Raw genomic sequence first — 26,951 nt, 5'->3', positions numbered from 1 at the left:
CCTGTGCTTCAGGCTTCCTGCCCACGGTGGCATAACTCTTTTGCTCCGCCCTCCTGGCAACAATGGGCTAATACCTCTGAACCTGTGTCCTTGAGCCTCCAGAAAACCCTGTCTCAACAAGAAAGAAGTAGAAAGAACACACACACACACACACTGACACCAGAAAGAAGCCACTTTTGACACAGTCACCAGGCCCTTGCAAGCGTGACCAGTTTCCCCAGTACTTTTCCACCCAGTGAAGCGTGGGCTCAGTTCTGAATCTGAGTTCCAAGACAAACATTAGCCGATGTGAGATCACCATGTGGACAGCACAGCTAATTATCAGACTGAAAGCTGAGTGCAAGGTGGCAGGAAGTCACAGACTCATAAGAACACATCAAGCTAACCCAGAAAATTCCAACTACTGCTTGAAGGGTAAGGAAAACAGTGAGGAAATTGAAGACTTGGAAAATGGAACTACAGCCTGAGACGATCACCTCTCTGCACCTTCTTACAGCCGTCCAAAGAGGGGAACACCCAACACCAGGATTGGAATCGTCAACATCATTGTCTCATCCCCAGCTACTCAGGGACACTTAAGCAAAGAAGTAAAAACCTCCGTAGTGTGACCCGAAGATGGAGGTGAGCCCTGAAGCTTACAGAACGAGTAAGTCTTTGTGGGAAACTTCACTGAACCTGGCACTAAGGATCCCAGGCACTCACATTTAATTCTTCCGTCTTTGCAGAGATATCTGAATGTATTCATTTGCTCTAAGCATGTACAGAAATAAGCTTAGGGCCAGCAAGGCTGTGGGGAGTAGAGGGAATACTGAGCGACTGTATAAGGAGCAGATACAGTCCAGAGAGCATGTGTATTATTCAAGGACTAATGCTGAGCACACCAGCCTACATCCACCTGCAGCGTGCCTACAATCACCCACAAGCACCAGTGAGGCCTGTGGTCAAGTATTCACATCATCTTCTATACAACAGCCTAAGCCCCCTAAGAATCCGTTCGTCTGTCACTTGATGGGACATTCACAGTGCAGTGCCACCCAGTCACAGAGAGGGACAAATACAGACAGAAAGCCACATGAATGAAGTCCAGCCCCTGCACATGCTAGGGATGTGTGTGTGTGTGTGTGTGTGTGTGTGTGTGTGTGTGTGTGTGTACGTGCGTGCGCGCGTGCCTACCACATGTGTGCAGGTATCTGTGAAGGCCAAAAGAGGGCAGGAGTTTCAGGTGGTTGCCAGGTGTCCCATGTGGGTTCTGGGAACCAAACCTGGATCCTCTCAAAGAGCAGTAGGGTTCTTAACTGCTGAGTCCCATGCTCTTGGTTATTGAGACAGTCCTCACTGTGTAGTTCAGGCTAGTTCTGAATTGGCGACACTGCTGCCTGGGCCTCGAATTAGATATACATCACCAAAGTCACTGCTCAAACTCCATTTTTATAAAATTCTAGGGAAATGAAAACCACAAGACAGAAAGCCAGTCAGCAGGTGCCTGAAGGTGGGAAGGCAAGAGGTGGTGTCTCAATCAGTGTTCTGTTGCTGTGAAGAGACACCATGACCACAGCAACTCTTAGAAAAGAGAGCTGCTTGCTTAACAGTTTCAGAGGCTTAGCCTACTATTGCCCCGGCAGGAAGTGTGGCAGCACACAGGCAGACAAGGAGCTAGAGAAGCACCATGACAGTTCTACATCTGCATCCAAGGGCAGCAGGAAGAGAGAGGTGAACCACTGGAAACCCCAAAACCCACCCCTAGTGACACACTTCCTCCAACAAGGCCACACCTTCTAATCCCTCTCAAGTATCACCACTCCCAATGACTATGCTTTCAAATATATGAGCCCATGGGGGTTATGCCTACTCAAACCACCACAGGCGGGGAGAAATAAAACTTAACAGGAGGAAACTCCCAAGGGCGATGGCCTGTCCCTTATCATGACCATGGCCTAGCTTTGCAGGCATGTATGCATATAGGTCAAAGTTGAGCAAATACATTAAGTGGGTGAACTACACAAATTATGCCTCCATAAAGTAGTCTGAACGAGTGCCAACTCCACCCGCACTGTCCCTTCCCAGGAGCCTACACTCTTTACAGCTGCCTTTGGTTTCAGATTGACACGCTGACCCTGGATGCACTCTCAGAGCTCAGTCCATTTCAGTAAGTACAATTATGGGATGGAGACTGAGACTTGGTCCCATCCCAAGCCCTCTGTGCCTCGTGACCCCCAGGAAGGACATCACTGAGAACACTGCAGCCTTGCACTAACAGACACCATGCTGGCACACGGCCCCCAGAAGGGTTGGACATAGTACCCATACCTGCAGTCCTAGCAACTGGGAAGCACAGGCAGGACGATCGAAGTCAGACTGGTCTACAAAGCAAATTCCAGGCAAGCCGGGGCTACTTGGGGAGAGCGGTCCCAGGTCGGGGGATATTTATACTTACATGTCTACAATTATGAGGATACTTATATATCTACAGGGATGCACCATGGGCAAGGCAGCAGGCTGGAGTGCCCCAAACAATCCCAAATATGAAGCCACCACCATCTCACTTTGAGTGTCGAATATGAGGTCACCCCTGTCTCACTCTGAGTGTCAAGGGACACACAGAGAGGTGGCCTGTGGAGAAAAACTGACACCCGCCAACAGGTACCTCCACTAGAGGGAGAACCCAAAAGCCTGTGTGGTAGATGGCTACCCAACCCCTCTTCCTTGCTTCCCAGGTGTTTGTGGACACCAGAGGGTCAGAGAGTGAAGAGCAAGATCGCTCTGCCAAATGACACTGAAGACACGGCCCACCCAGGGCGCCATCACACCGCTCTTTCACTCTGCTCAGTGACTGGCTCAGGAACGGAGGCTGCAGCGTAAGTTTGTGACACCAACACCACAGAAGGCTACGCCCTATCCTGAGGCCATCCACTAGCGACTGGAATGACCACAGCCACAGCGACAAGACTTTTCTATTGAAGTTACAGTTAACTGTTCTACCTCCTGGAAAGCTGTGATAAGTCTTACAGATTTAAAAAAAAAATAGATAAAAATAAATAAACAAATTAATAAGAAGCCGGGCCTGGAGCACCTTTACACCCAATATTCACAAAGCAGAGGAGGCCTGTGCAGGGTAGGGTCTGAATACACAATGAGACACTGTCTCAAGAGAAGAGAAGGGACACAGGAGTTCGAGGACCAGCTAGGTGACATGGCATGATCGTGGTTTGTCCCCCTAAAAACAACAGAAAATAACAAGTGTGCTGGTTTGGGGCTGGAACCTGGCGTACTCCGTAAAAAATTAGAACTAGAGCCAATTACCCTATCATCTGGTGAACCATTTCTGGGAGTATGTCCAGTTGGAACAATCAAAAGAGCTATCCCAATGGGTCATGCTCACAGCAGCATTATGTCATAGTCAGCACAGGGGACCTGCCCACAAGCCACCATCAGGCATGTAAACAGGAAGCATGTGCTGTCCACATGAGGAACATTACCCTGTCTTTAAAAGGGAAGAAAGAGGCCGAGGACACAGCACCGTGGGCAGAGTCCTCGCCTGTCGGCACACAGACCAGGAGCAAAGCCATGAGAGCCAATTCTGGGTGCTGAGAGAGCACTCCAAGAGATCAAGAGTCTCGTGACCTCAGTTTCTTCAAACAGGGAACTGTTCTTTGAATGTGTTTTCACACTCTCCCAGGTGGAGTGGACAGGAGTGAGTTCACTTCAGAGTACACATCATTACTTGCTGTTGTCATTCAGTTAAAGGTTTAACCTGTCCTTCTCATGGCTCTATGGAAAAACACGTTTTTGCCAAGAGTGGCTAGTCTTTGTGATTGTATACATCTTGAACTCAGGACACTTTTACTCATGTGACCCTCAATCCTCGAGTATAAAGTGTCGGAGGCTCTGAATAAAGCAGGCAATCGCATGAGGCTGTAGCCCACCTCATCTCTCGGCCTCATTCTCCTCGGTCCCACCACCTCTAGAGAGGTGACACTTGCCCTCAAAGCTTTGATTCTAAGTCCTGCATAAACCAGGCACCAAGTCTGACAACCGTAGACATGGTTCAGTGGGTAAGGAACACTGGTTGTTTTTACAAAGGACCCACATTCCATTCCCAGCACCCACACGGCAGCTCAAGCAGTCGGCAACTCCAGTGCTAGGGGATGGGACACCTTCTTCTGGCCTCCTAGGGCACTGCATACACATGGTGCACAAATACACACGCAGGCAAAACACCCATACACATAAATCAAATGGGAAATCTCAAGGTGGGCTGGGTTACATGAGACCATATGTCACATACATACATTCATACAAACAAACTAAAGGGAAGAAAGGAAGGAAGGAAATCCCAACACATCCAACCACGCGAATGAGCAAGGTCCTGTACTAATGAATACACTATCACGAGACCTGTACAACTCACCTGGAGCCCCAGAGCAGTCAGACTCAGAAAGTTCTACCTTCGCTGCCAGAGACTGGGGAAGACTGATGGGGACAGTTTGATGGGGCTGGACTAGTTTCTCTGGAGACAATGTGGTATGGATAGAACTAAACAGCACTGAATCCCACACTCTGAAACAGTTAAATTTATAAATGTATCTTACCTGAACTTTAACAAATTTTGGCAGCTAGGAAAAATATCTGAGAAGGAAAATTGTATTAGAATATATAAAGAACTTTTATGAACTCAACTAATAAAAAACAAGCCTACCAGAAAGCAGGCCAAGTTCAGATGTGGTGGTACACACCTGCAACCCTAGCTACTCAGGAAGTGGAGGCAGAAAGGTCAGAGTTCATGGCCAGCTTCAACTAGAATCGAGTCTGAGGCTAGTCTTGATGTCAGACTCTGTCCCCAGAAAGTCAAAAGACAGCTGAATGCAGCGCACGCCTCAGACGGAGCTCTGTGACTTCAAGGCCGGCCAGGTCCACAGAACTCATTCCTGGACAACCCAGCTAAATAGTGACATCTTCTCTCAAAGGGTGGGGAGGAGTCAGAGGAAGTGTGGTAAAGAGCTGGCTCATTGGTTAAAAATGCTTGCTGCTCTCCCAGAGGACCCAAGTTCAGTTCCCAGCACCCACAAGGCAGTCACATCCTCCTGTAACTGCAGCTCCAAAAGACCCAGGTGGGGTTAAGCCCAGCCTTAGGGGGCGTGTTCGCCTCAGGGTAATGTTTACCTATAAATCTGCCAGGTGTGCGCCCACCCTCCTCTTCTGCTTCCTGTTTCTCCGCGGGAACCGTGGTACTGTAAGTCTATTTCTACATTAAAGCTGTATATATTTTTTACAATCTGCCTGCATTCATTTTACGTCGGTACACTTGGCGCCCAGTGAGGCTTTGCGGATACCTGCCCGGAATCAGAGCCTCCTCGGGGCGACCACTGGGAGCCAGCAGCAACCCCCCTCTGGAGGCCTCCCTCTGTGCACAGATTGTACCCTCTCAGCACTGCTCCTTGCCAGTTTGCTTCTGCCCGACTACGGCGGCAGAAGCAGCTGAGATTCTGAGCGACTCGATTTTTCCTGGCGCCTGCTAGAAAGTCGCCAAACGGGACGGGAGACTTAGCCCCTGCGGTTTGCAATCGGCAGAGTCTGTGAGCCCCGCCCTGCCCGACAGTGGTACAAGTGCCTCTGTAACAGCGTGATCAGTACACAGCGTGTCCCCTCCCTGCCGGTGACTTAGTTCGACCTTGGCTCTGCCGGGCTTCCTGACCTTCCCCCCCAATTGCTATTTATCAGTCTGGTGTCTGCTCCAACTTTCAGTTTTGAGTCAATTCTTTCAGATTTAGGCCACGTGGACTCAAGTGGATTCTTTCACCACCACTGGCAGGAACCGGTCATTGCAGGTAAAAAAAATTTTTTCTTTTATAAATAAAATGTCTGAAAACGTTACAATTCGAGACTTTAACAGCCTTTTTGAGTGTACCATGTAGGAGATTTTACAAGAGGTGTCTATCACCCCACATCTATGGATCTTTCTGGGATTCGTTGTTTTCCTTGGTACTGTGTGGCTTGATACTAGAAATATGATAAAGTTTTTACGAGACGAATCCAGGATTCTTAAGGCAGAGGTTGAACGAACTGTTGAGAATGACAACAATCTTCTCAAGAATCAGTTTGAAGTTCTCCAGGAAATGAACAGACCTTTGTTTAACATGACTCGGTTAACTGAGCAAAATTTAGAAAAGGTACAGGCTGATGTTAAGGAGAAATTCATTACTATGGAAGAAGGAACAGCTGAATTAGATCATAAGTTCCAGCAGTCCCTTTCTGTAGGAACTGAAACAAAACTGCTGAATGTGACAATCGGATTTTGTCTAAAGCTTATGACAGATTGGCGGAAAGATTGTCAATACAAGAAGGCACGGTTTATGCCATAAAAATTATGTCCAAAGATGAGAAGTTATCTCTAATGGACAAACTTCATACTTTAGAATCCTCAATGAAGGCTTTGGAACATAATTCTGGACAGGAGATACAGACATTGCAGAAGGCAATGGTGAATAGAATTGAAAAGATTGAGGAATTTCTAAATTCTGATGAAGAAGAGCAAAGGGTAGAAAGGCAAATTTTAACTACATCTGTGGATAAATCCCTCCGGGACAATTTCCACAAAGCTCTACCTACAGCTCTACCTGATTTTCCAGTAATAACAACAGAGAAGGTGACTGGTTCCAGAAACCCTAGGGTCATCAAGGAAGATACATGGGAGCCTGTCTGTAAGAATGATCTCAAAGAAATTAAACAGGCTGTCATGACTTTTGGGATGCACGCCTCTTTTGTTAAAGAGATGCTAAAATCTTGGGCTACAACAAGCAGAGCAACCCCCTCAGACTGGCTTCAGCTGAGCTCTGCGGTACTTGAGAGTGGACCGCAATTGAAATGGAAATGCTTATTCAGGCAAGAGGCTAGACTTTTAGAACAGCAGGAAAAAACGAAGGGAATTGACATTTCCCTAGATAAAATTCTAGGTGAAGGGCTCTTTTCCGGCCCTCAGGAACAAGCTAATTTGGATGAAAACACACTCTCCATGTGTACTACAGCAGCCTTAAGGGCTTGGGACAGGGTACAAGACCCAGGACAGAGAATGGAATCATTTGTCAGAGTTAAACAGGGTCAGAGAGAACCCTTTAGTGACATTTTACAAAGACTAACTAAGGCTGTACAAATAGGGATATCTGACCCAGAAGCAAGACGTATAATGATTGATTCTTTGGCTTATGAAAATGCAAATGTGGAATGCAAAAAGATCTTGGGGCCTTTAAAGCTCAGATCAGCACCCTTAGAAGAATGGGTCTTGCATACACTGAATGTTGATACATTTGACTATGGCACTGAAGCATGGGTAGAAGAAGCAATTTCCAATGGTAAAAGGACACACCAGAATACCAAATGTTTTAATTGTGGCAAAATGGGTCATATGAAAAGGAATTGTAGGCAACGGATTTTCAGAAATAATAATAATGCATCTTCTAGAAATAACAGAAATAGGAGGACTCATCCTTCAGGTTTATGTAGAAGATGTGGAAAAGGCAGACATTGGACGAATGAATGCAGGTCTACAAGAGATAGACAAGGCAACCTGATACAGACAGGAAACGTGAGAGGGGGGGCCTCACAGGCCCCCATGGCAAACATGGTTCAGTCATTTCCAGTTACTGCAGAGAACGTGCCTCATCAGGACAATTAGGAAGCCCCATGCCCACTGTTACAAGCAATAATGATCAGAAAGATGAGTTACGTGTGTTTTGGCAAACTTCTATAAATGATCAAAGACCTGAGCTGAGAGTGTGTGTAAATGGCATTTTTATTACTGGCCTGCTGGACACAGGTGCTGATGTAAATATCATTACCCCAGAATCTTGGCATCCGTATTGGCCTCTTCAGAATGTAAATGTTCAGCTCCTGGGAATTGGAACCCTATCTCGAGTAAGGCAGAGCACGAGATGGGTTGAATGCATAGGGCCAAAGGGACAAACAGGAAAATCAAGGCCATATGTAGCCAATACTGCAATGAATTTATGGGGTCGTGACCTATTACAACAATGGAAAACCCAAATTAACATTCCTGCTACTTCTAGAGCCTATATTTCTGAGAATAATATTAAAAGATATTACAAATGGAGAAACCCGGCCATTCAGGCTGTACAAGAACAAGCAATTGATGTCCCTTCAGAGATACCAACAGCCTTGTCTCTAAAATGGTTGACTGAGAAACCAATATGGACAAAGCAATGGCCTCTAGCTGAGGAAAAGTTACAGGCTTTAGAACAGCTGATACAAGAGCAATTAGATGCTGGACATATAGAAGAATCTGCCAGCCCTTGGAATTCTCCTGTATTTGTGGTTAAAAAAAAAAATCAGGAGCCGGGCGGTGGTGGCGCAAGCCTTTAATCCCAGCACTCGGGAGGCAGAGGCAGGCGGATCTCTGTGAGTTTGAGACCAGCCTGGTCTACAGAGCTAGTTCCAGGACAGGCTCCAAAGCCACAGAGAAACCCTGTCTCGAAAAACCAAAAAAAAGAGAAAAAAAAAGAAAAGAAAAGAAAAAATCAGGTAAATGGAGAATGGTGACAGATCTCAGAGCTATCATCAAGGTTATTCAACCTATGGGCCCTCTGCAATCTGGAATCCCTTTGCCCTCTTTATTACCAAAAGGATGGCCTCTCATAGTTATTGATTTAAAGGATTGTTTTTTCACTATACCTTTACAAAAAGAAGATAGAGAAAAATTTGCCTTCACAGTGCCTACTTATAATAATTCTCAACATTCAAGGAGGTACCACTGGGCCGTCCTCCCCCAGGGTATGTTAAATAGCCCCTCCTTGTGCCAATATTTTGTGAATCAACCATTGCAAATGATCCGCAAGAAATTTCCCAAATCAAAAATATATCATTACATGGATGACATTTTGTTACCCGATTCAAACATGGATACCTTGAACAGACTGTTTGAAGAAATAAAGATACTTTTACCTAAATGGGGATTGCAAATTGCTCCTGAAAAGATTCAGAAGGGAGATTCTGTTAATTATTTAGGTTATAAAATAGGTTTGCAAAAAATTAAGACACAAAAGGCACAAATTAGGAGAGATCACCTACGGACTCTTAATGACTTTCAAAGACTGTTAGGAGACATTTCCAGTCTACAACCAGCTATTGGGATAACACCTGATCTAATAATTCATTTAAATAAAACCTTGGATGGTGATAAAGATTTAAACAGTCCCAGAGAATTAACAGCTGAAGCAGAAAAGGAACTGACAATGATTGAGGAGAAATTACAACAGGCACATGTGGACAGGGTGAATCCAGAGCTCAATTGTATTCTCATCATATTATCATCAAAAATTTCTCCTACAGGAATTTTAATGCAGAGAGATGATATTATCTTGGAATGGATCTTTTTACCACAGAAACCAAGTAAGAAACTGAAAACTTATGTGGAAAAAGTCTCTGAGTTAATTTTTATAATGAGGCAAGCTGAGACTTCGTCAACTAGCAGGCAGAGACCCAGCAGAAATTATAGTGCCTTTCATTGCTGATGAACTAAAGAAATTATAGGAAGATAATGAACCATGGCAAAGAGCTTATGCTAATTTTTTTGGAGACATTAATAACAACTATCCAAAAAGCAAGAGGCTTAACTTCATAAAGAGAACTTCTTGGATCCTTCCTCAAATCATCCGTGATGCTCCAATAACTGGGGCCCGTACATTCTATACTGATGCCAATAAATCAGGGAAGGCAGGTTACAAATCAGAAGACTTGGGTAAGGTGGAACAAAGTCCTTATGATTCTGTCCAGAAGGCAGAATTATATGCCATTCTTATGGTGCTAAGGGATTTTAAAGAACCTATTAATATAGTTACTGATTCACAATACACAGAAAGAGTTATTTTGCATATTGAAACTGCTGAATTTATACCTGATGATATATAACTAACCTCATTGTTTATCCAGGTTCAAGATTTGATCAGGAACAGCTTTGCCCTATGTACATAACACACATTCGATCCCATACGGGTCTGCCAGGTCCCCTAGCACAAGGTAATGCAGAAATTGATCAATTATTGATTGGTAGTGTGCTACAAGCCTCTGAATTTCATAAAAAAACATCATGTTAATAGCAAAGGTTTGAAGAAAGAGTTTTCTATTACATGGCAACAAGCTAAGGAGATTGTAAAGAAATGCCCTACTTGCTCTTTCTATAACCAAACGCCACTGCCTGCAGGGGCTAATCCAAAGGGCACCCAAAGGAATGATATCTGGCAGATGGATGTGTTCCACTTTGCAGATTTTGGCAAATTAAAATATGTTCATCACACCATTGACACTTATTCAGGCTTTCAGTGGGCAACTGTTTTAAGCTCAGAAAAAGCTGATTCAGTAATCACTCATTTATTAGAAATCATGGCTATCATGGGTATACCTACACAAATAAAGACAGATAATGGTCCTGCTTATGTCTCTAGGAAAATAAAACGGTTTTTTGACTATTACAATATCAAGCATGTTACAGGTATACCATACAATCCTACAGGTCAAGCAGTCATGGAAAGATCAAATCAAACTATAAAGGATATGTTGAATAAACAGAAAGGGGTGGAAAACACCCCCAGAAATAGGTTACATAATGCTTTGTTAACCTTGAATTTTCTCAGTGCTAACGAGAAGGGAACAACGGCTGCAGAAAGACATTGGATAATGGAAAACTCTACTGAACTAAATCAACCAGTTTATTTCAAGGATGTGCTGACCTCACAATGGAAGCCAGGATATGTGTTGCGTTGGGGAAGGGGTTTTGCTCTTGTCTCCACAGGTGAGGAAAAATTGTGGATACCATCAAAATTAATAAAGGTTCGGTTTGAAGAAGAGAAGCCCCGTGGAAAAGATAAATAACAATTCATTCACAAAGATGGCGAACATATTGATGGTAAGAAATACATATAGGTTGGGGGCAGGGTTGTCTTCTTATCTCCACAGGAAAATATTCATCTTCAAAGAATTTAAGGGACCCTGAATATTTAATTACTGATGGATAGACATATTCTGTAAGTATCAAATTTTTATATATATGTATATATGTCTTATTAAACATTTCTTTATAAATATGTAGAGCTGGTTTTGGAGTTGGACTATGGCTCAGTCCCTCTTCAATCCCAAGCCTGTTGATAAGAGATATTTCAGAGTTTCTGTCTCAGGTCAGGAGCCATGAAATGGGACAGAATAAGAATAATTATATACTTGATAAATTTTCTTTGCCTTTCCTCATATCTGTGTCTTTCTTTATATGTCAGTATATGTCTTTGTTGTTAATGTTTAAACTTCCCATAACAAGCAACAAATTTTCCTACAGTAATCTTTGAAGTTTCCAGGATGAAGATGGGGCCCCACAACATCAACTCAATATGGTTTTTATGACGTCATGAATATTTTTTTAAGCGCTAATATTAGACCTTTTTTTTGGTACCAACTGCACGAGACAATTTCGAATGGTGCACATTTTTGACAACACTCTGGCCGGACCTTCTCAAAATGCTCAGAGACTAGTTACAATTTTCTTAGGTCAAAGGTTAATTTGGGAATTTTACCATCATTTGCTTTCACAGGAGCCCCTAAGGAGAACGTCGCCCCCATGTCAGCTAGAAGCAATCTTAGAGGATGACGTCCCCTCTCCCAACAGAGTTTGCCCTCAGGGTTAGGGACATCTTTTAGTGGTTGGTTCAGGGTTGAGGGGATGGGGAGATATTTTATGGAATTAGGGGTATTTTCAAAAAAAGGGGGGGGGATTAACTGGTTTGATGGGATGATTGGTATTTGTGAATTACTGTTTTTAGAAAATTGTATTGGTACTGTTTCCTGTATATTGATATATTGAATATTGAATGTGAGTGTTCCTACCTCTATTTTTGTATAAGAGTATGCTTATAACTTTGTCTATATTGTATTGATACATCTACCATATTACAATGTACATTTCTGCCTCTGATACTATTTATATAATAATATTGTTTACATTTGATATGTAATGACATTGTTTACAGTTGAAGATCATTGTCTTCATATATTGCACAGTTGTTTATTCTTTTAGTCTTCAAGTTAGATAGGTATTGAGAATTATACGTTTGTCATATTTATTTTTAGGTTAATCAGGTCTTTTAGATACATAGAGATTATATTTATAGATAGTATAATCTTCAGCCTCTTCGAAGAGCTGTAGAAAATGGCCTTTAATCTAACCTAGAATTCTGTGCCAACGAGACACAATTACTCCTGGCAACGCCACTCTACTCCCGAGAGAACGTTGAGCACCAAAGACACTCCACTGGGAGCTTGTCTTCTTGGCAGAACTGGCCTTTGGGTTAAGAAAAGCCCATTCCTCAACTTCTGACAAAGATACAGAATATCCCTAAGTGGATGAAACAGGATTATCTTATCCTGCCAAGACAGGGTAGGATAGTTCTAAGAAAGTTCCTTGCCTTTAATAATGGTATGTCAGTTATGTTAGGCCTTAGCCAAAGTTGGTTGACTCAACATTGCAAACAAGACTTTGGGTGATTGCCCAGGTAGTCAGTTGTCTCTGTCAATTGTTGCACATTTTGGATATATCTCGTTTGTTAAGTAATATTTATTCCCTTCTCAGATCTTTGATGGAGTTGAAGATTATATAATTGTACTTACTCTCTACATTATTTAGACTCCTTGAGATAGAATGTCTAGCAAAACTTTTGTTCTCAATATTGTTATATTTATTATTTGTTATTATTGTATATAGTTGTATTTGGTTTAGTTCTGTCTTATTTAGACAAAAGGGGGAGGTGTAGGGTTAAGCCCAGCCTTAGGGGGCGTGTTCGCCTCAGGGTAATGTTTACCTATAAATCTGCCGGGTGTGCGCCCACCCTCCTCTTCTGCTTCCTGTTTCTCCGCGGGAACCGTGGTACTGTAAGTCTATTTCTACATTAAAGCTGTATATGTTTTTTTACAATCTGCCTGCATTCATTTTTCGTCGGTACAGACCCAACACCCTCTTCTGGCCTCTAGGGGCAGCTACACACATAATATACATACATTAAAAAATAATAAATCCTTAAAAAGAAAAAGAAGCCAAGTGTAGTGGCACACAGCTTTAATCCCAGCACTTGGGCGCAGAGGCAGGCAGATCTCTGTGAGTTTGAGGCCAGCACGGTATACAGAGCTAGTTTCAGGACAGTCGGGGCTACAAAATACATTGTTAGGAAAAACAAAAAGACAAAAAAAAAGCCAAACAAACAAACAAAAAAAGCAAGTCCCAGCCAGGGCTGTTACAGAAAAACCCTGTCTTGGAATAAGAAAGCAGAGAGAAACCTGAGTCATCCAGCGAGTGCCTATCAGACCTGCAGTGGGGCAGTACTACACACCCACCAACAGGCAAGTGCAGGCCAGGATGTGGGGACACTGAGCCCTCCCACAGGCCAGGACAGGTTGATGAAGCCGGGTCCTGTGGAAGTCACCCTGCATGCCCCAAAGGCTGACTTGGTGACCAGGTGGTTCTGACTCTACTCCCAGAGGTGTGAGCTCTGTTGACAAATCAGGTGACATTTCCACTCCTTCAACTCAGTGCCCCTATGCCATCAACTCCACAGGCCCAAGGCTCTGTCAGTCTCCCCAGAGACCAGGCTCATTACCCAAGCCAAGACTGCAGGCACCGGGCACTCTGCTGGGATCCTGGCACTGGGAGGGCAGGTGCAGAAGAGGAGAGCTGAGAGACAGCCTGGATTATATCCTAAGGCTTTAGCTCAAAATTACACAAATAATAAAAGACACAACCAGGACCAGCCAGATTGATGGGGTGGTTGCCAATGGGACGCTCTGAAATAAATGCTAACCTCAGCATCAGGAGCTTTAAAGGGGGTTTCATGACTGATCAAGTCATTGGTCACGGGTGATTAACTCAAACTGAGACCCTCCTCTACCCCGGGAGTAGCAAGTAATGGGATGGAGCCAAAAGTTCAAACCCTCCAGTCCTTCCCACGGTCTTTCAAGAGGCCAACCCCCCAGTCACCTCATTAGCATACAAAGACATTCCCTGTACTCCCTGGATTCCGAGTCTGAAGAGTTGGGAGAACACCTTATTGTCCCTTGCGAAACTGAGGCAACTGATGGTGACATAGCTCAGAGAAGGTGCTAAAGCCACAAGGTTGTGAACTTTTTTTTCAAGAGTATACCTCTTTTTTTTAAAAAAAAAAAAAAAAACTTTATTTTATGTGCATTAGTATGAAGGTGTGAGATTCCCTGGAACTGGAATTACAGACAGGCGTGAGCTTCCATGTGGGTGCTGGGAATTGAACCCGGGTCCATCTGAAAGAGCAGTCAGTGCTCGCTCTAAACCACTGAGCCATCTCTCCAGCCCCCAGGTTGTGAACTTTAATGGGTAAAATGTACAGACGTGAATTACATCTCAACAAAGTTTCTGCAAAACTCAGGCGAAATAAACGCCCATTCATTCATCCGGGACCAAACAGGGCGTGTGCGGAAGTTGCCACCTGGAACAGCAGCTTGGAAGAGGGCCTGGGCGGGCACAGCTGCCGGTTCTTAGGATGTGGTGATTTCCAACCACACCCAAAGGAATTCATGACTAGGAAGGGCCCAGCTTCCTACAGCCTGGAGCTGTGAAGCCTAGAGTCCAGGAGTCACTGGTCCCCAAAAGAACAGCACTACAGGTCTCAAATGATGACTACCTAGTGACAAGAGGCCATTCACCAACCCTCATTTGAAGAAGTCACAGCACACCCTCGGTGTTTTATAACCTGAGGCCCTGAGCAGAGTCCTGAGGGAACAGAATTTCGCCAGTCATCCTACCTTCTCGTGGCAATGACGTAATCATCAGAGTTTTGGTGATATGCTCTGGTTCCGACAGCCCTCATGGAAGCCCAGCGTCTTCTTTCCCTGAGCCCCAAACACCCCTGGTCTGTCACCAGGCTCCAGGAGGCTACCTGTCTCGCCACCTCCCAGAGGCGCAGAGTCCTGGAAAGCAGCTTCATCCTGTGGAGTGGGACAAACAAACTCCTCCCTCTCGGCCAAAGGCTTAGCTGCCGTGTCCACCAGCCAGCACCCAGCTTAGCAAAGGGGCCTCCTCAAGGGAATCTGACTGGCTCCTCTTTCCACCACTAGGAGGTAGACAAATGACTGCTGGGCAGGCAGGCAAGCTGGTGGGCCTGTTCCTGCGGCCCAGTGATGCAAGCAGCGGAAGTGAAGAGGTTTAAGTCACTCAGCCTGGCTTTACCTCTCTGAGGGAGGAAATGAGGAGGAGAGACAAAGGCACCGCCTGCTGCCAATTGACAGAGCTCCCTCTAGGACCCCCATCTCCAAGAACTTGAAGCTAAGCTTCACCTTGCTTGGCTATGCTAAGTTGAAGCACAGGTCCCACCTGGGCCAAAAGATCCTCAGCAAGGCTGGGCTGCCAAGTAGGGCAGAGGTCCTGGCTCAGCTTGAAGGCAGAGGAAGTTTGGAAGGACAAGAAAGGACTGCAGTGGGAGGGACCACAGAGGAAAACACAGGGCTGGACTCCGCCCACCCTCACATCCCAGGGACTGAGGCTCCAGAGCTGACTCTCTATCCTGGAAAGAACCAGAGGCTCAGAGTCCCGTCCCCACCCTGTGGCTCCAAAACAAAAAGTCAGTTCGGCCGCCTCCAGGCCACCTCTGGTTTTCTCTCCACACAGCATGCTCCAGTGCCAAGTTATCTTGCAGCAAATCCCAGCATGGCTTGGCATCCACGGATACTTCAGCATCCTCTCTAAAACACCACAGGCAATGGGGAATCTCAAACCCACCACAGGCAAGGTGGCATTTGTTCTTCCATTTGCTGGGAGCTTAGGAAGCAGAGGAAGAGGCTCACTTGAGCCCAGAATTTCAGGGTAACCTGGGCAACACAGTGAAGCCTCACACGTGGTGCAGTATGGTTTTTAAAGACAGAGTCTTACTATGTCTCCCTGGCTTACCTAGACTCACCTATGTAAGCCAGGTTGGCCTCACACCCATAAAGATGCCCAAGGCTTCCTCTGCCTCCAGGTGCTGGGATTAGAGTCATGCACTACCAGGCCTGGCTTTCCATTTTAAAATAAGTAAACACATGAATAAATAAATAAATACACGTAGAACATATAATAAAAATCCCTCAGCCTCATCAAACACCAAATGACTGTTTCCATGCCCTAGATTACATCCCAATGCCTAGGAAATCTGCATTTATAAACCACATCCACAAACAGCTAAAATCACGAATGTTCACGGAAGCCAGTTTGGCACCCACCCGGGTGACACTCACAGGCACTATGCTAAGTCTGATGTCCTCCCCAGGCAACCGCAGAACAAGCCCCTGACCTGCTTGCTGGGTGCCAGTCCCTAAGGAAGGAAATAACTGCCCCTCCCTATCAGATGTGATGAAGATACCCTGGGTCACAGTCAGATGGTCGCACACGGGCCCACACACCTGCAATGTGGTGAGTGTGTAATCTCAGACGTGAGAGGTGGAAGCAGGAGGATCAGGAGTTCAAGGCCATCCTCCACCACGTGGCAAATTTGAAAATAGCCTGGGCTATGTGAGACTTCACTTTAAAAGAAAACAAACTTCCGTGAAATGAACATTTAACGCAGCTGCATTTCAGACAGAATGGTTTATGGAGTGTGTGCCGTTTTAATTGCATCTATATGTTAAAAAGGCTTTCACAAAAGCAAAGCTCAATATAGAACTACAGCTTGGTGGGGAAGCACTCAGGTGCCAGGGACAAGGCCCTAAGCTTCATTTCCCTGCAGAAAGACAAAACATTTTATAAATATTTAAAATAAATATTTTTTAACAGCAAAAGACAATATGATAACTGAGAAGGCTGGAGAGATGGCTCAGTGGTTATGAGCACTTACTCTTGCAGAGGACATGGGTTCAGTTACCAGAACCCACAAGGCAGCTCACAACCATCTCTAACTCCTGTCCCAGAGGGTCCGACGCCCTCTTCTGGCCTCCACAAGCACTGCATACACATGGTGCAGGCAAAAACACCTACATACACAGAATAAAAAATAAAATCTCAAGCCAGCGGTGGTGGTGCAGTACTTGGGAGGCAGAGGCAGATGAATCTCTGTGAGTTCGAGGCCAGCCTGGTCTACAGAGATAGTTCCAGGACAGGCTGCAAAGCTACACAGAGAAACCCTGTCTCGAAAAACCAATAAATAAATAAGTAAATAAATAAATAAATGCCTCTTTTATGTGTGAAATACATAAATAAATGACAACCAGCTGCCTGCATACATGAGGCCCTGGGTCGAACATAGGGTGGGTGAGCAATTTTTTCCCACATATTTCTTTATAGAAAAGAGGTGGGCTTACCACTGCCTGTATATCACAGATGAGTGGAAGGGGACAATTTACAAGAGTTGGTTCTTGCCTTGTTCCAAGGATCAAACTCTAAGTGCTCATCAAGTTTAGCAGGCAGGCACCTTCAAGAGCTGAGTCATCTCATGGGTCTCTATCTGGCATTAATAACATTAATTATACTTTAAAAGGAAAAGGGATCTTCACAGACCTCGAAAGAACGTTACTTAACTTCATATGGAAAAGCAAAAAACCCAGGATAGCCAAAAACAATCCTGTACAATAAAAGAACTTCTGGAGGCATCACCATTCCTGACTTGAAACTCTACTACAGAGCTACAGTACTGAAAACAGCCTGGTATTGGCATAAAAACAGACAGGAGGACCAATGGAACGGAATACAAGTCCCAGATATTAATCCACACACCTTCGAACACCTGATTTTTGACAAAGAAGCAAAAAAATATCAAATGGGAAAAAAAGCATATTTAATATTTAACAAGTGCTGCTGGCATAACTGGATATCAACATATAGAAGAATGAAAATAGACCCATATCTATCACCATGCACAAAACTCAAGTCCAAATGGATCAAAGATCTCAACATAAACCCAGCTACACTGAACCTTATAGAAGAGAAAGTGGGAAGTACACTTGAACGCATTGGCACAGGGAACCACTTCCTAAATATAACCCCAGTAGGACAGACACTGAGAGAAACAATTAATGGGACCTCCTGAAACTGAAAAGCTTCTGTAAAGCAAAGGACACAGTCAACAAGACAAAACAACAGCCTACAGAAAGGGAAAAGATCTTCACTAACCCCACATCAGACAGAGGTCTGATTTCCAAAATATACAAAGAACTCAAGAAATTGGTCATCAAAAGAACAAATAATCCAATAAAAAAAAATGGCGTACAGACCTAAACAGAGAACTCTCAACAGAGGAATCTAAAATGGCTGAAAGACACTTAAGGGAAATGTTCAACATCCTTAGTTATCAGAGAAATGCAAATCAAAACAACTCTGAGATTCCATCTTACACCTGTAAGAATGGCCAAGATCAAAACCACTGATGACAACTTATGCTGGAGAGGTTGTAGGTTAAAGGGAACACTTCTGCATTGCTGGTGGGAATGCAAGCTGGTACAGCCACTTTGGATGTCAGTGTGGCAATTTCTCATAAAATTAGGAAACAACCTTCCTCAAGACCCAGTAATATCATTTTTGGGTATATATCCAAAGGATGCTCAATCATGCCACAAGGACATGTGCTCAACTGTGTTCATAGCAGCTTTGTTTGTCATAGCCAGAACCTGGAAACAACCTAAATGCCCCTTGACCGAAGAATGGATAAGGAAAATGTGGTACATTCACACAATGGAGTACTACACAGCAGAAAAAACAAACAAACAAACAAAAAAACGACATCTTGAATTTTGCAGGAAAATGGATGGAGCTGGAAAACATCATTTTGAGTGAGGTAACCCAGACACAGAAGGACAATTATCACATGTACTCACTCATATGTGGGTTTTAAACATAAAGCAAAGAAAACCAGCCCACAAATCACAATCCCAGAGAACCTAGACAACAATGAGGACCCTAAGAGAGGCATACATGGATCTAATCTACATGGGAAATAGAAAAAGACAAGATCTCCTGAGTAAACTGGGAGTAAAATGGGAACCTTGGGGAAGGATTGAAGGGGAGAAGAGAGGCAGGAGGGAAGCAGAGAAAAATGTAGAACTCAATAAAAATCAATTTAAAAAAAAAAAAAGGAAAAAGGGAGAACGTCTCGTCACACAGTCCAGGTGGCTTCTGCCTCTCTCTGCCTGCCACATACTGGAATGGCAAGAATCATTCAGTTCACACTAAGACTTTTTTCTAATTTATTTTAATATTTTTTATTATGTGTATATGTGAGGGACTGGACTGGTTTTTCTCAAGGTAGAGCTAGAGATGGTTGTGAGCTGACCACACGGATGCTGGGAACTGACCCAGTCCTGCAGAGGAGCAGCAAACATTCTTAGCCACTGAGATATCTCTCCAGCCCCAAGAGATTTTTCTTTCTTTTCTAAGACTCTCTCCGAGCTAAGAGGGTGTTTGTTTGTTTATTTGTTTTTGAGATCAGTCTCCCTGTTGCCTAGTTAAACCTGGAACTTACTCTGTATCCCAGCCTGTCCTTAAACTCAATCTTCCTGCCTCATCCTCAATTGAGGGAATGACTATGTCTATGGGAATAAAGGCTACGCTGCCCAGATTTCAAGGAACTAGCATCCATAAATACTTAAAATCTGTATTCTGTTGATTCTCTACTAAAATGTTATTTTCGGGCACTGACGCCCACAATGGTGAAGAGCCTCCCCAGCTATTTGGGGACAGGTAAGTAGCTAGTGGGGAGAACATAAATTAACTCCCTTCCCAGGAAGTCTTCAAGAGTGACAACCAGCCGGGCGGTGGTGGTGCACGCCTTTAATCCCAGCACTTGGGAGGCAGAGGCAGGTGGATCTCTGTGAGTTCGAGACCAGCCTGGTCTACAGAGCTAGTTCCAGGACAGGCTCCAAAGCCACAGAGAAACCCTGTCTCGAAAAAACCAAAAAAAAAAAAAAAAAAGAGTGACAACCAGCACCCATATGGAAGATCAAGGCATCTGTGGGGTCAGCCCTGACAAGAACTCACTTGAACAGGGCCAACCCTTCATATGGGCACATGGGTCCTCTTCAGGAGACGGCACTTCGGCTGGAGAAATGACTCATTGGTTAAGAACACTGGCTGCTCTTCCAGAAGACCAGAACACATGGCAATACACAACTCCAGTCCCAGGAGATCCGATGCCTTCTTCTGGCACCAGGCGCACACAGTATATAGACATATATGCAGGCAAAACATCCATGGTCATAATAAACAAATCAGATTTAAGTAAATAAGAGAAAGACACCTTCTGGCCTGAATGGTACCAGGGAGCTGGCTAGTTGCAGGGGCAAAGTCCAGAGTGACACTGGGCTGCCTTGAACATTTAACAGGACAATAGCAAACTTAGATGCCCTCCACCACAGGCTTACTGAGCTACAGAGAGTGTCACTCAGGGTCCATACATCCTCCCAGGTACAGAGTCAGCACTGTGTTTTATGGAAGGTACCACAACAGATTCTGTTTTCATTAATTCCACCTTCAGCCAGACTCCAGGCGGCACTGCAGGAACCCTCATCTACAAAGCATCCCAGCTCCCAGGAACAGGAGAGCAGGACAAGCAAAGTGAGACAGGTCCTGCAGACATCATATCCTTAACCCAAACCGATTCCAAAGGCACGAATCCCAGCTCTCACAAGGCTGGCGCGAAAGCCAAGGACAAGACTAGCATAGGCTATAAAGTGAAACTTGGATGCAAGAAAGGCGATAAATAAGTAAAACAGAGGCAATGGGCAGCGATGGCACTCGGAAGGCAGAGGCAGGTAGATCTCGGAGTTTGAGGTCACCCTGGTCTACAGCACAAGTTCCAGGACAGGTAGGGCTACACAGAGAAACCCTGTCTTAAAAAAACAAAAAGACCACTAAAAGATAGATGTCATAAACAAACAGATGTAAGAAATATACAAAATGGAGAGTAATTCAGAAGAAAGATACCCATATGGATAACTTGCTTCCACATACATGTGCTTATGGCCCTGCTAGGTCATCTTGCACCAAGGCCCCATCCACCAGCATATCGTTTGAAAGTTGACAATCTATTTGCAGCAGACCCAAAGACAGGGACAATGACCTGCTGTGGCCTGAGTGAGTTCCCAAAGAGCTGGCTCTCAAATGGCTCCCTTTGTAACGTTTCTACCAGCAGGAAATGGGACAAAGGTATCAATCCTTGCAGCGAGCTGAAGAAAGGCCCTGTACAAGCTCCAATAAACAGATTTTCTTGATAAGAAAATCAAGGTCAAGTGAGATTCTGCTGTGAGATTAAGGAAGTGAGGTAAGCCACTCAAGCAACCTGCAAGGGTCAGACGCAGGAGTGGAGTCAGGCTGGCGGCCTCCCGAGCTGCGGCCCACTTTCCACATAATGAGTGCTCACTGACTTACGTGCTAGCCTTTCTACCAGGTCTGGCCACACTTTCTTTCTTTTCTTTATTTATTAATTTGGTTTTTTAAGACAAGGTTTCTCTCAAAGCCCTAGCTGTACTGGACTCACTCTGTAGACCGGGCTGGCCTTGAACTCAGAGATCCGCCTGAAACTCAGATTAAAGGTGTGCAGCACCTGTCTATCTTGACGCTTATTCAATACTCAGACCCACAAGAGAACAGGGACACAGGAGAGTTAAGCAGTGGGCTTCCAGGTCACTCAGTCACCAAGGGCAGAGGCCACATCCCACACTTATTTTTACCTTTGCAGGAAGTGTGTGTGTGCAGGGCACTCATGCCATGGTATGAGGGTGGAGGTCAGGGAACCACCTCAAGCATCACCTGAGACAGGGTCTCACTGCAACAGCTACAGGGCTGGCTGACCTGAGCGTCCAGGAATGTTCTCAGTCTCCACTTCCAATCTTGCTGTAGCAGCACTGGAGTTACAGGCACACGCTACCTTGTCTGGTTTTATGTGAGTTCTGCATTCAGGTCCCATCTCCCTGGCCCTGTCTTTAAAGCTTTCTTCCTTCAACAGCTTGGGAACTGAAAGCAGAGGATGATGGGAACCCATCTATATGACACTGTCTTTCTCCTAAGATAAGGACTAAACTTTCCACTGCTTGGTGTCCTTCCCAGTGCATGCTCCTTGGAGGTGTCTGGTAAAGTCTTGTTAAATTCATGACTTGGATGTACCAGGCCAGAAGTTTCCTCTTTCAGTGAGTTGGCTCACATGTCTTTAAAGGGCTCTCCACTCTGTTAGGTCCACGTTCCAGTATCCTAGGGTTTCTCTGGGTCAAATCCAAAAGACACAATGCACTTCACAGTCCCACCTCCCTTGACAGCCATGTTTTGCACCCAAAGCATCTCAGCCAGGCCTCCTGGCCACAAACCCATTCTGTCACTTAGGAAAAATTATGCAATTGTAACTTGACAGTCAGAGAGATGGCCCTGTGGGGTACAATGAGAAAAGTCACACATAAGACATTTGAGAATATATCAAAGTATCCAAGCTACATAAAGATCCATCGGCTGTTAGAAGCTAGCAGGAAAAAGATTGTCTAGTCACCAGCCATCCTGGTGAAGTGAACTAAGAGCCCCGCTGATTGAAGCAGACCCAGGTAGGAGCGGACCCTGAAGCTCCTGGAGCTGGATGGCTTTTACTGGGTTCCTCAACTCCCTCCTCCATACAACAGGAAGAAGGACACTGCCACCCAGCTCCCAGGAAAGGTACGATGGGACAGGAACAGGTTCTTCCCAAACACTAAGGCCCAAGACTCCTATGCCAGAGAGTTTTAGTACAAGGGCCAGTGCAGCCATACAGCCAATACGGAAGCAAGAGACCTAAACAAATGCTCTCTAGGAGGTCACAACTGTCCTTGAAGACAGGAAATGGCCTCTTCCAGGCTAGAACGTGAGGTTGAGAGCAAAGAGCTCCAGCTATCCAGCAGGGACAGCCACAAAAAAAAAAAAAAAAAAAAGGAGCCTGCCTCTGCTGGTAAGGCTTAGACACAAGGTCAGTGTGATGCCCAGCATCCAAAACTCTCACTCTCGGAGTCTGTCAGACAGCGCAGATGCCCTGCAGGCAGCGCACACTGCACCCCCCCCACCCCACCCCCCCACCGCGCGCGCGCGTGCCCCTTACTGAGCTGCTGTACAACACACGCCAGCTCGCCTGGGCTTCCACTTTAGTGAACCGAAACCGCAGGGTAACCTTGAGGCTGCCCTCCCTGCCGTGAGGGGCGCGAGAGAGCGGGGTGAATGAGCTTGCTCATCAGCGCCAGCTTCCTTTGGGGACCCACATCTAAGCAGCACCCCCAAAGGAGTAAGACTGGGGAGGATGCGCTGGTTAGAACAATCCTTTACCCCTATTGTGTGAGATGACCCACTCACTCCCTTTTCCTGGGCAATAAAGCCTTTGAAGGGATGAGTCCTCCCTTCTCACACCTGCGCTCCTCTCAGCTGAGGCGGGGTTCTGAAGGAACAGCGGGTCCGGGCCCGCTCTCACGAAGGCACCCATCCGTATGTGCTCCCACTGCGCTGGGCATCCTCCTCACCACCCTCTGGAGCCTGAGTTATCCTTTCCCAACCCCGCAGGAGGCTGAGCTCAGACTATAAGGCGCCGAGCCGAGCCCGGGGTGGGGCAAGCCCTGTAGGACGAACAAGAAGACGGAGGATAGACCCTTTGCCAGTCTCCCTGTCCCAGTGTCCCTGAACTGCCCCGTCTACGAAGCCCGAGGCTCCTCAGGATTGCGGCCGCCGCCCTTGGGATGCAGCCAGAGGCCGGTGGGAGGAGCCGGTGAGCCGGCCGGGTTCTGCAGCATGGCGGGGAGCATCCCTGAGGAGGGTACGCGGAGGTCCAGGGTGGGGACCGGGAAAAGGATCCAGGGCGGGGTCCCGGGAGAGGGTCCTGGACCTGGGTCCAAAGATAGGGTCCAGGGCGGGTTCCAGGGTCGGGGTCCCGGGTGCGTGGAGCCTGGCAGGGCGGCCCAGGATGAGGGCGGCCTCTTAGCGAGCCTAAGAGCGAGCATTGCCTCAGCCGGCCCCGGCCCGAGCAAGCGAGCGAGCGAGCAGGGAAGGGTCTACTCGGGAGGCCTCCGTCTTACCGGCAGATCTGGATGGCGGACGGGGTGTCGGTGCCGGGGTCTGACATCGTCTCTGCTACGGCGGAGGACGGCGGGAGCTGAGAACAGGTGTCTAGCAGGCCCGGCGCCGAATGAATGAGCGTGGGAGGCGCCATGGAGGGGGAGGAAGAGGGCGGGGCCATGGCGCCGGAGAGGCGGGGCCTGCGCTGAGGCGGCGAATCACAAGCGGACGCCCCCCGGAGGCCCCGCCCTCGCCCAGGCCCCTCCCCTCTCCCCTGCCCAGAGGCCTCCACGGCCCTCGGCGCCGGCGGGGGCTGCGAGCTCGGTCGGGCGCGGGGGCGGCTGTGGGACTCCACTTCCAGAAGGTTCGGTGGCCGTTGGGTGGCGCGAGCGCGGACGGACGCCCGCGAGCGAGGGCGCGCGCGCGCACCCCACGCGCCGGCGCGGAACAGGCGAGCGGCCGGTACCACTCAGGCGGAGGCCGAGGAGCCGAGAGTCCCCCTCCGCCGAGCGTCTACGGGGCGTTCCTGGGCGCCCGCGCGGCGATTCGCTGCCTAGCCGGGACGGCCACCCGATGAGGTCACCGGGGGGAGGCCCGACCCGGACGGGAACGGTGCCCGCGAGCCGCGCGCCGACCCGGGCGCCCGGCCTAGGCCTCCTGGACAGGCAGGCATTGGCTCCGGTAGCCGACCCGGAACCCGGGGACTCTATGGGCCGCAGACCCTCCCCTACCCCAGCACCGCCTCCGCTTACACTGCCCAGGTCGCCTCCAAAGAGACACCCCAGGACCCCCAAGCGCGAGCTGGGGGCAGCCGCTGCCCCAAAGGTGCCTAAGATGCGTAGAAATGGAGTCTGTCCAAGTCGCAGGCCACAGAAGCCACCAAAAAAGGGAAATGTTGACCCCACACACACCTATATCATTACAGGGTTTCTGCGACCTGTGCGGTTTCCCAAGAAAACCGACCCATTAACAGAACTTCGACCCACTTAACTAAAGCCCGCTAGCCCTGAGAGAGCTGCCACTTCTAAATACCAGGTTCCAGCAGATGGAACTTAGTGATAAAAGCCTTGCCTTGCAGGCACATGTTACACACCCCAGCCTTCCCTGGGATTTTGCAATTATTATTCAAAGGGTTCAGTTTTTAGGGCTGAGAGTAGAGGGTTAGTGGCAGTGGCTTCTACCCTGTGTTCTCCTCCCAGCATTTACGCATAAATTGAGAAAGCCCTCCAGGGTTTAGGTACTGTTAAAATACCACCACTTCCCCTTATAGGGTCCATATCTAAGAGGAAGGTATTGCTAAGCCTAGAGCTTTCCTTATTTACTAGCTGGGTCTCATAACACCCCCAAACCCCTGAGAGCATTAAGTCTGGCAGAATAATAGAATGAGATTTTCTGGGCTAGAGAGAGACCTCAGAACTTAACTGCTGCTTTTGTCAAGGGCCTAAATTCGGTTTCTAGTGCGCACCCACATAGTGGTACATCTGTAACACTAGATCCAGGGGGCCTGATGCCTCTTTTGAGATTTTTCCGGCCCCTGCTCATAACATACACTACACTTACACAAATGTTAGAAATAAAATGCGGTGGTGGTGGCGCACGCCTTTAATCCCAGCACTTGGGAGACCAAGGCAGGCGGATCTCTGAGTTCGAGGCCAGCATGGTCTACAAGAGCTAGTTCCAGAACAGCCAGGTCTTTTAAACAGAGAAATTCTGTCTCGAAAAAGAAAGAAAGAAAAAAGGAAAGAAAATGTGACTAGATCAGGGGATTGTGACGTGCAATTCTACAGCACAGAATAGCGTAGTGCCATTTATATAATGTTCTGAAAGTTCTAAGCTATTGTGGAAACAGAACTACGGTTGCCAGCAGGGACAAAAGACTAGAAACAGGTGTGAGGGAAGGCTCTAGAGTGATAATAGTCCATGACTTTCTTGGGTGTGTTAGTCGGGGTTCTCTAGAGTAACAACTTCCAGAGTAAATCTCTCTGTATATACAGAAAGGAACTTAGTAGAATGGTTTACAGGCTGTGGTCCAGCTAATCCAACAATGGCTGCCCATGAGCCGGAAGTCCAAGAGTAGCTGTTCACTCCGGGGTCTCAACTGGTCTCCAGTATAAACCCAAATCCCAAACAAGTAGGCCCCAATGCCAGTGAAGTAATGGACTTGGAAGCGAGGCGAGAGCGAGCGGACAAAGAGCAAATGCTTTCTCTTTCCACATCCATATATAAGCTTCTGTCAGAAGGCAGGGCCCAGATCAGAGGTAGGTCTTCCTACCTCAAAAGATCTGGATTAAAGGCATTTCTTCCTACCTCAAAAACCCAGATTAGAAGTGGATTGTCCCACTGCAAATTAAGCAAAATCCCTCACAGGTGTGTCATCCGTTTGGGGTTTCAGTTCATTCCAGATGTAGTTGACAGCCAAGAATAGGCAACACATAGGTCTTAGGTAAGTTTTTCAAAACTCACAGAATGTAGAGCCAAATATATATGCATTCTTAGAACTGTGTGTAAACTTCTCAAAAAAATTGTCACCTGTGCCGGCACACAAAAATATTGTGAACAGATATAAATTCTAGCACAGCTACACTCTGAAGTACTGTTCTTGCCCCTTATCTTCACTTGGAATGCATCAAAGAAATAAGGTTTCCAGTTGGGTATAGAGATGGCATGCTGGTTAAATTTTGTCAACTTGTCACAAACTAGAATCACCTGGGAAGAGGGAAGCCGAATTGGGGAATTGTCTCCATCACAGTGGTCTGTGGGCATGTAGAAGATCCCTCTTTGGGCTAACACTCCCTCCGTTGCTAAGCGACAGTGCTGATGGGTGTGCTCTGGTCTTTGCAGCCTCTTACTTCCTCTTTGAGATAGCTTTCTGGTTTCTTCTCAAACTACTAGACCTTTTCTGTCCCTCAGTGTCAGCAGAACTCCT

At 46.5% G+C, this 26,951-nt stretch overlaps 1 protein-coding gene across 4 annotated transcripts in view; it reads right to left on the bottom strand.

The window, feature by feature from the left end:
- Acot7 (acyl-CoA thioesterase 7) overlaps positions 1-24,507 on the bottom strand; it is a 93,675-nt gene extending 69,168 nt beyond the window's left edge. Inside the window, exon 1 of one of the 4 annotated variants that reach the window (XM_075947054.1) lies at positions 24,046-24,507. In XM_075947054.1, the coding sequence (XP_075803169.1) occupies positions 24,046-24,206 (161 nt within the window). In that variant the 5' untranslated portion in view covers positions 24,207-24,507. Of the gene's footprint in view, positions 1-14,817; positions 15,134-24,045 lie in introns of those variants that run through there. The other 3 variants (XM_075947053.1, XM_075947050.1, XM_075947049.1) reach the window with 3 other exon arrangements.
- Between the last annotated feature and the right edge of the window lie 2,444 nt (positions 24,508-26,951).

Source organism: Microtus pennsylvanicus, chromosome 13 (assembly GCF_037038515.1).
Source record: "Microtus pennsylvanicus isolate mMicPen1 chromosome 13, mMicPen1.hap1, whole genome shotgun sequence".
Classification (NCBI taxonomy): domain Eukaryota; kingdom Metazoa; phylum Chordata; class Mammalia; order Rodentia; family Cricetidae; genus Microtus; species Microtus pennsylvanicus.
Note: the sequence above shows the minus strand (reverse complement) of the source record. Positions and strands in the feature narration are given on the sequence as shown.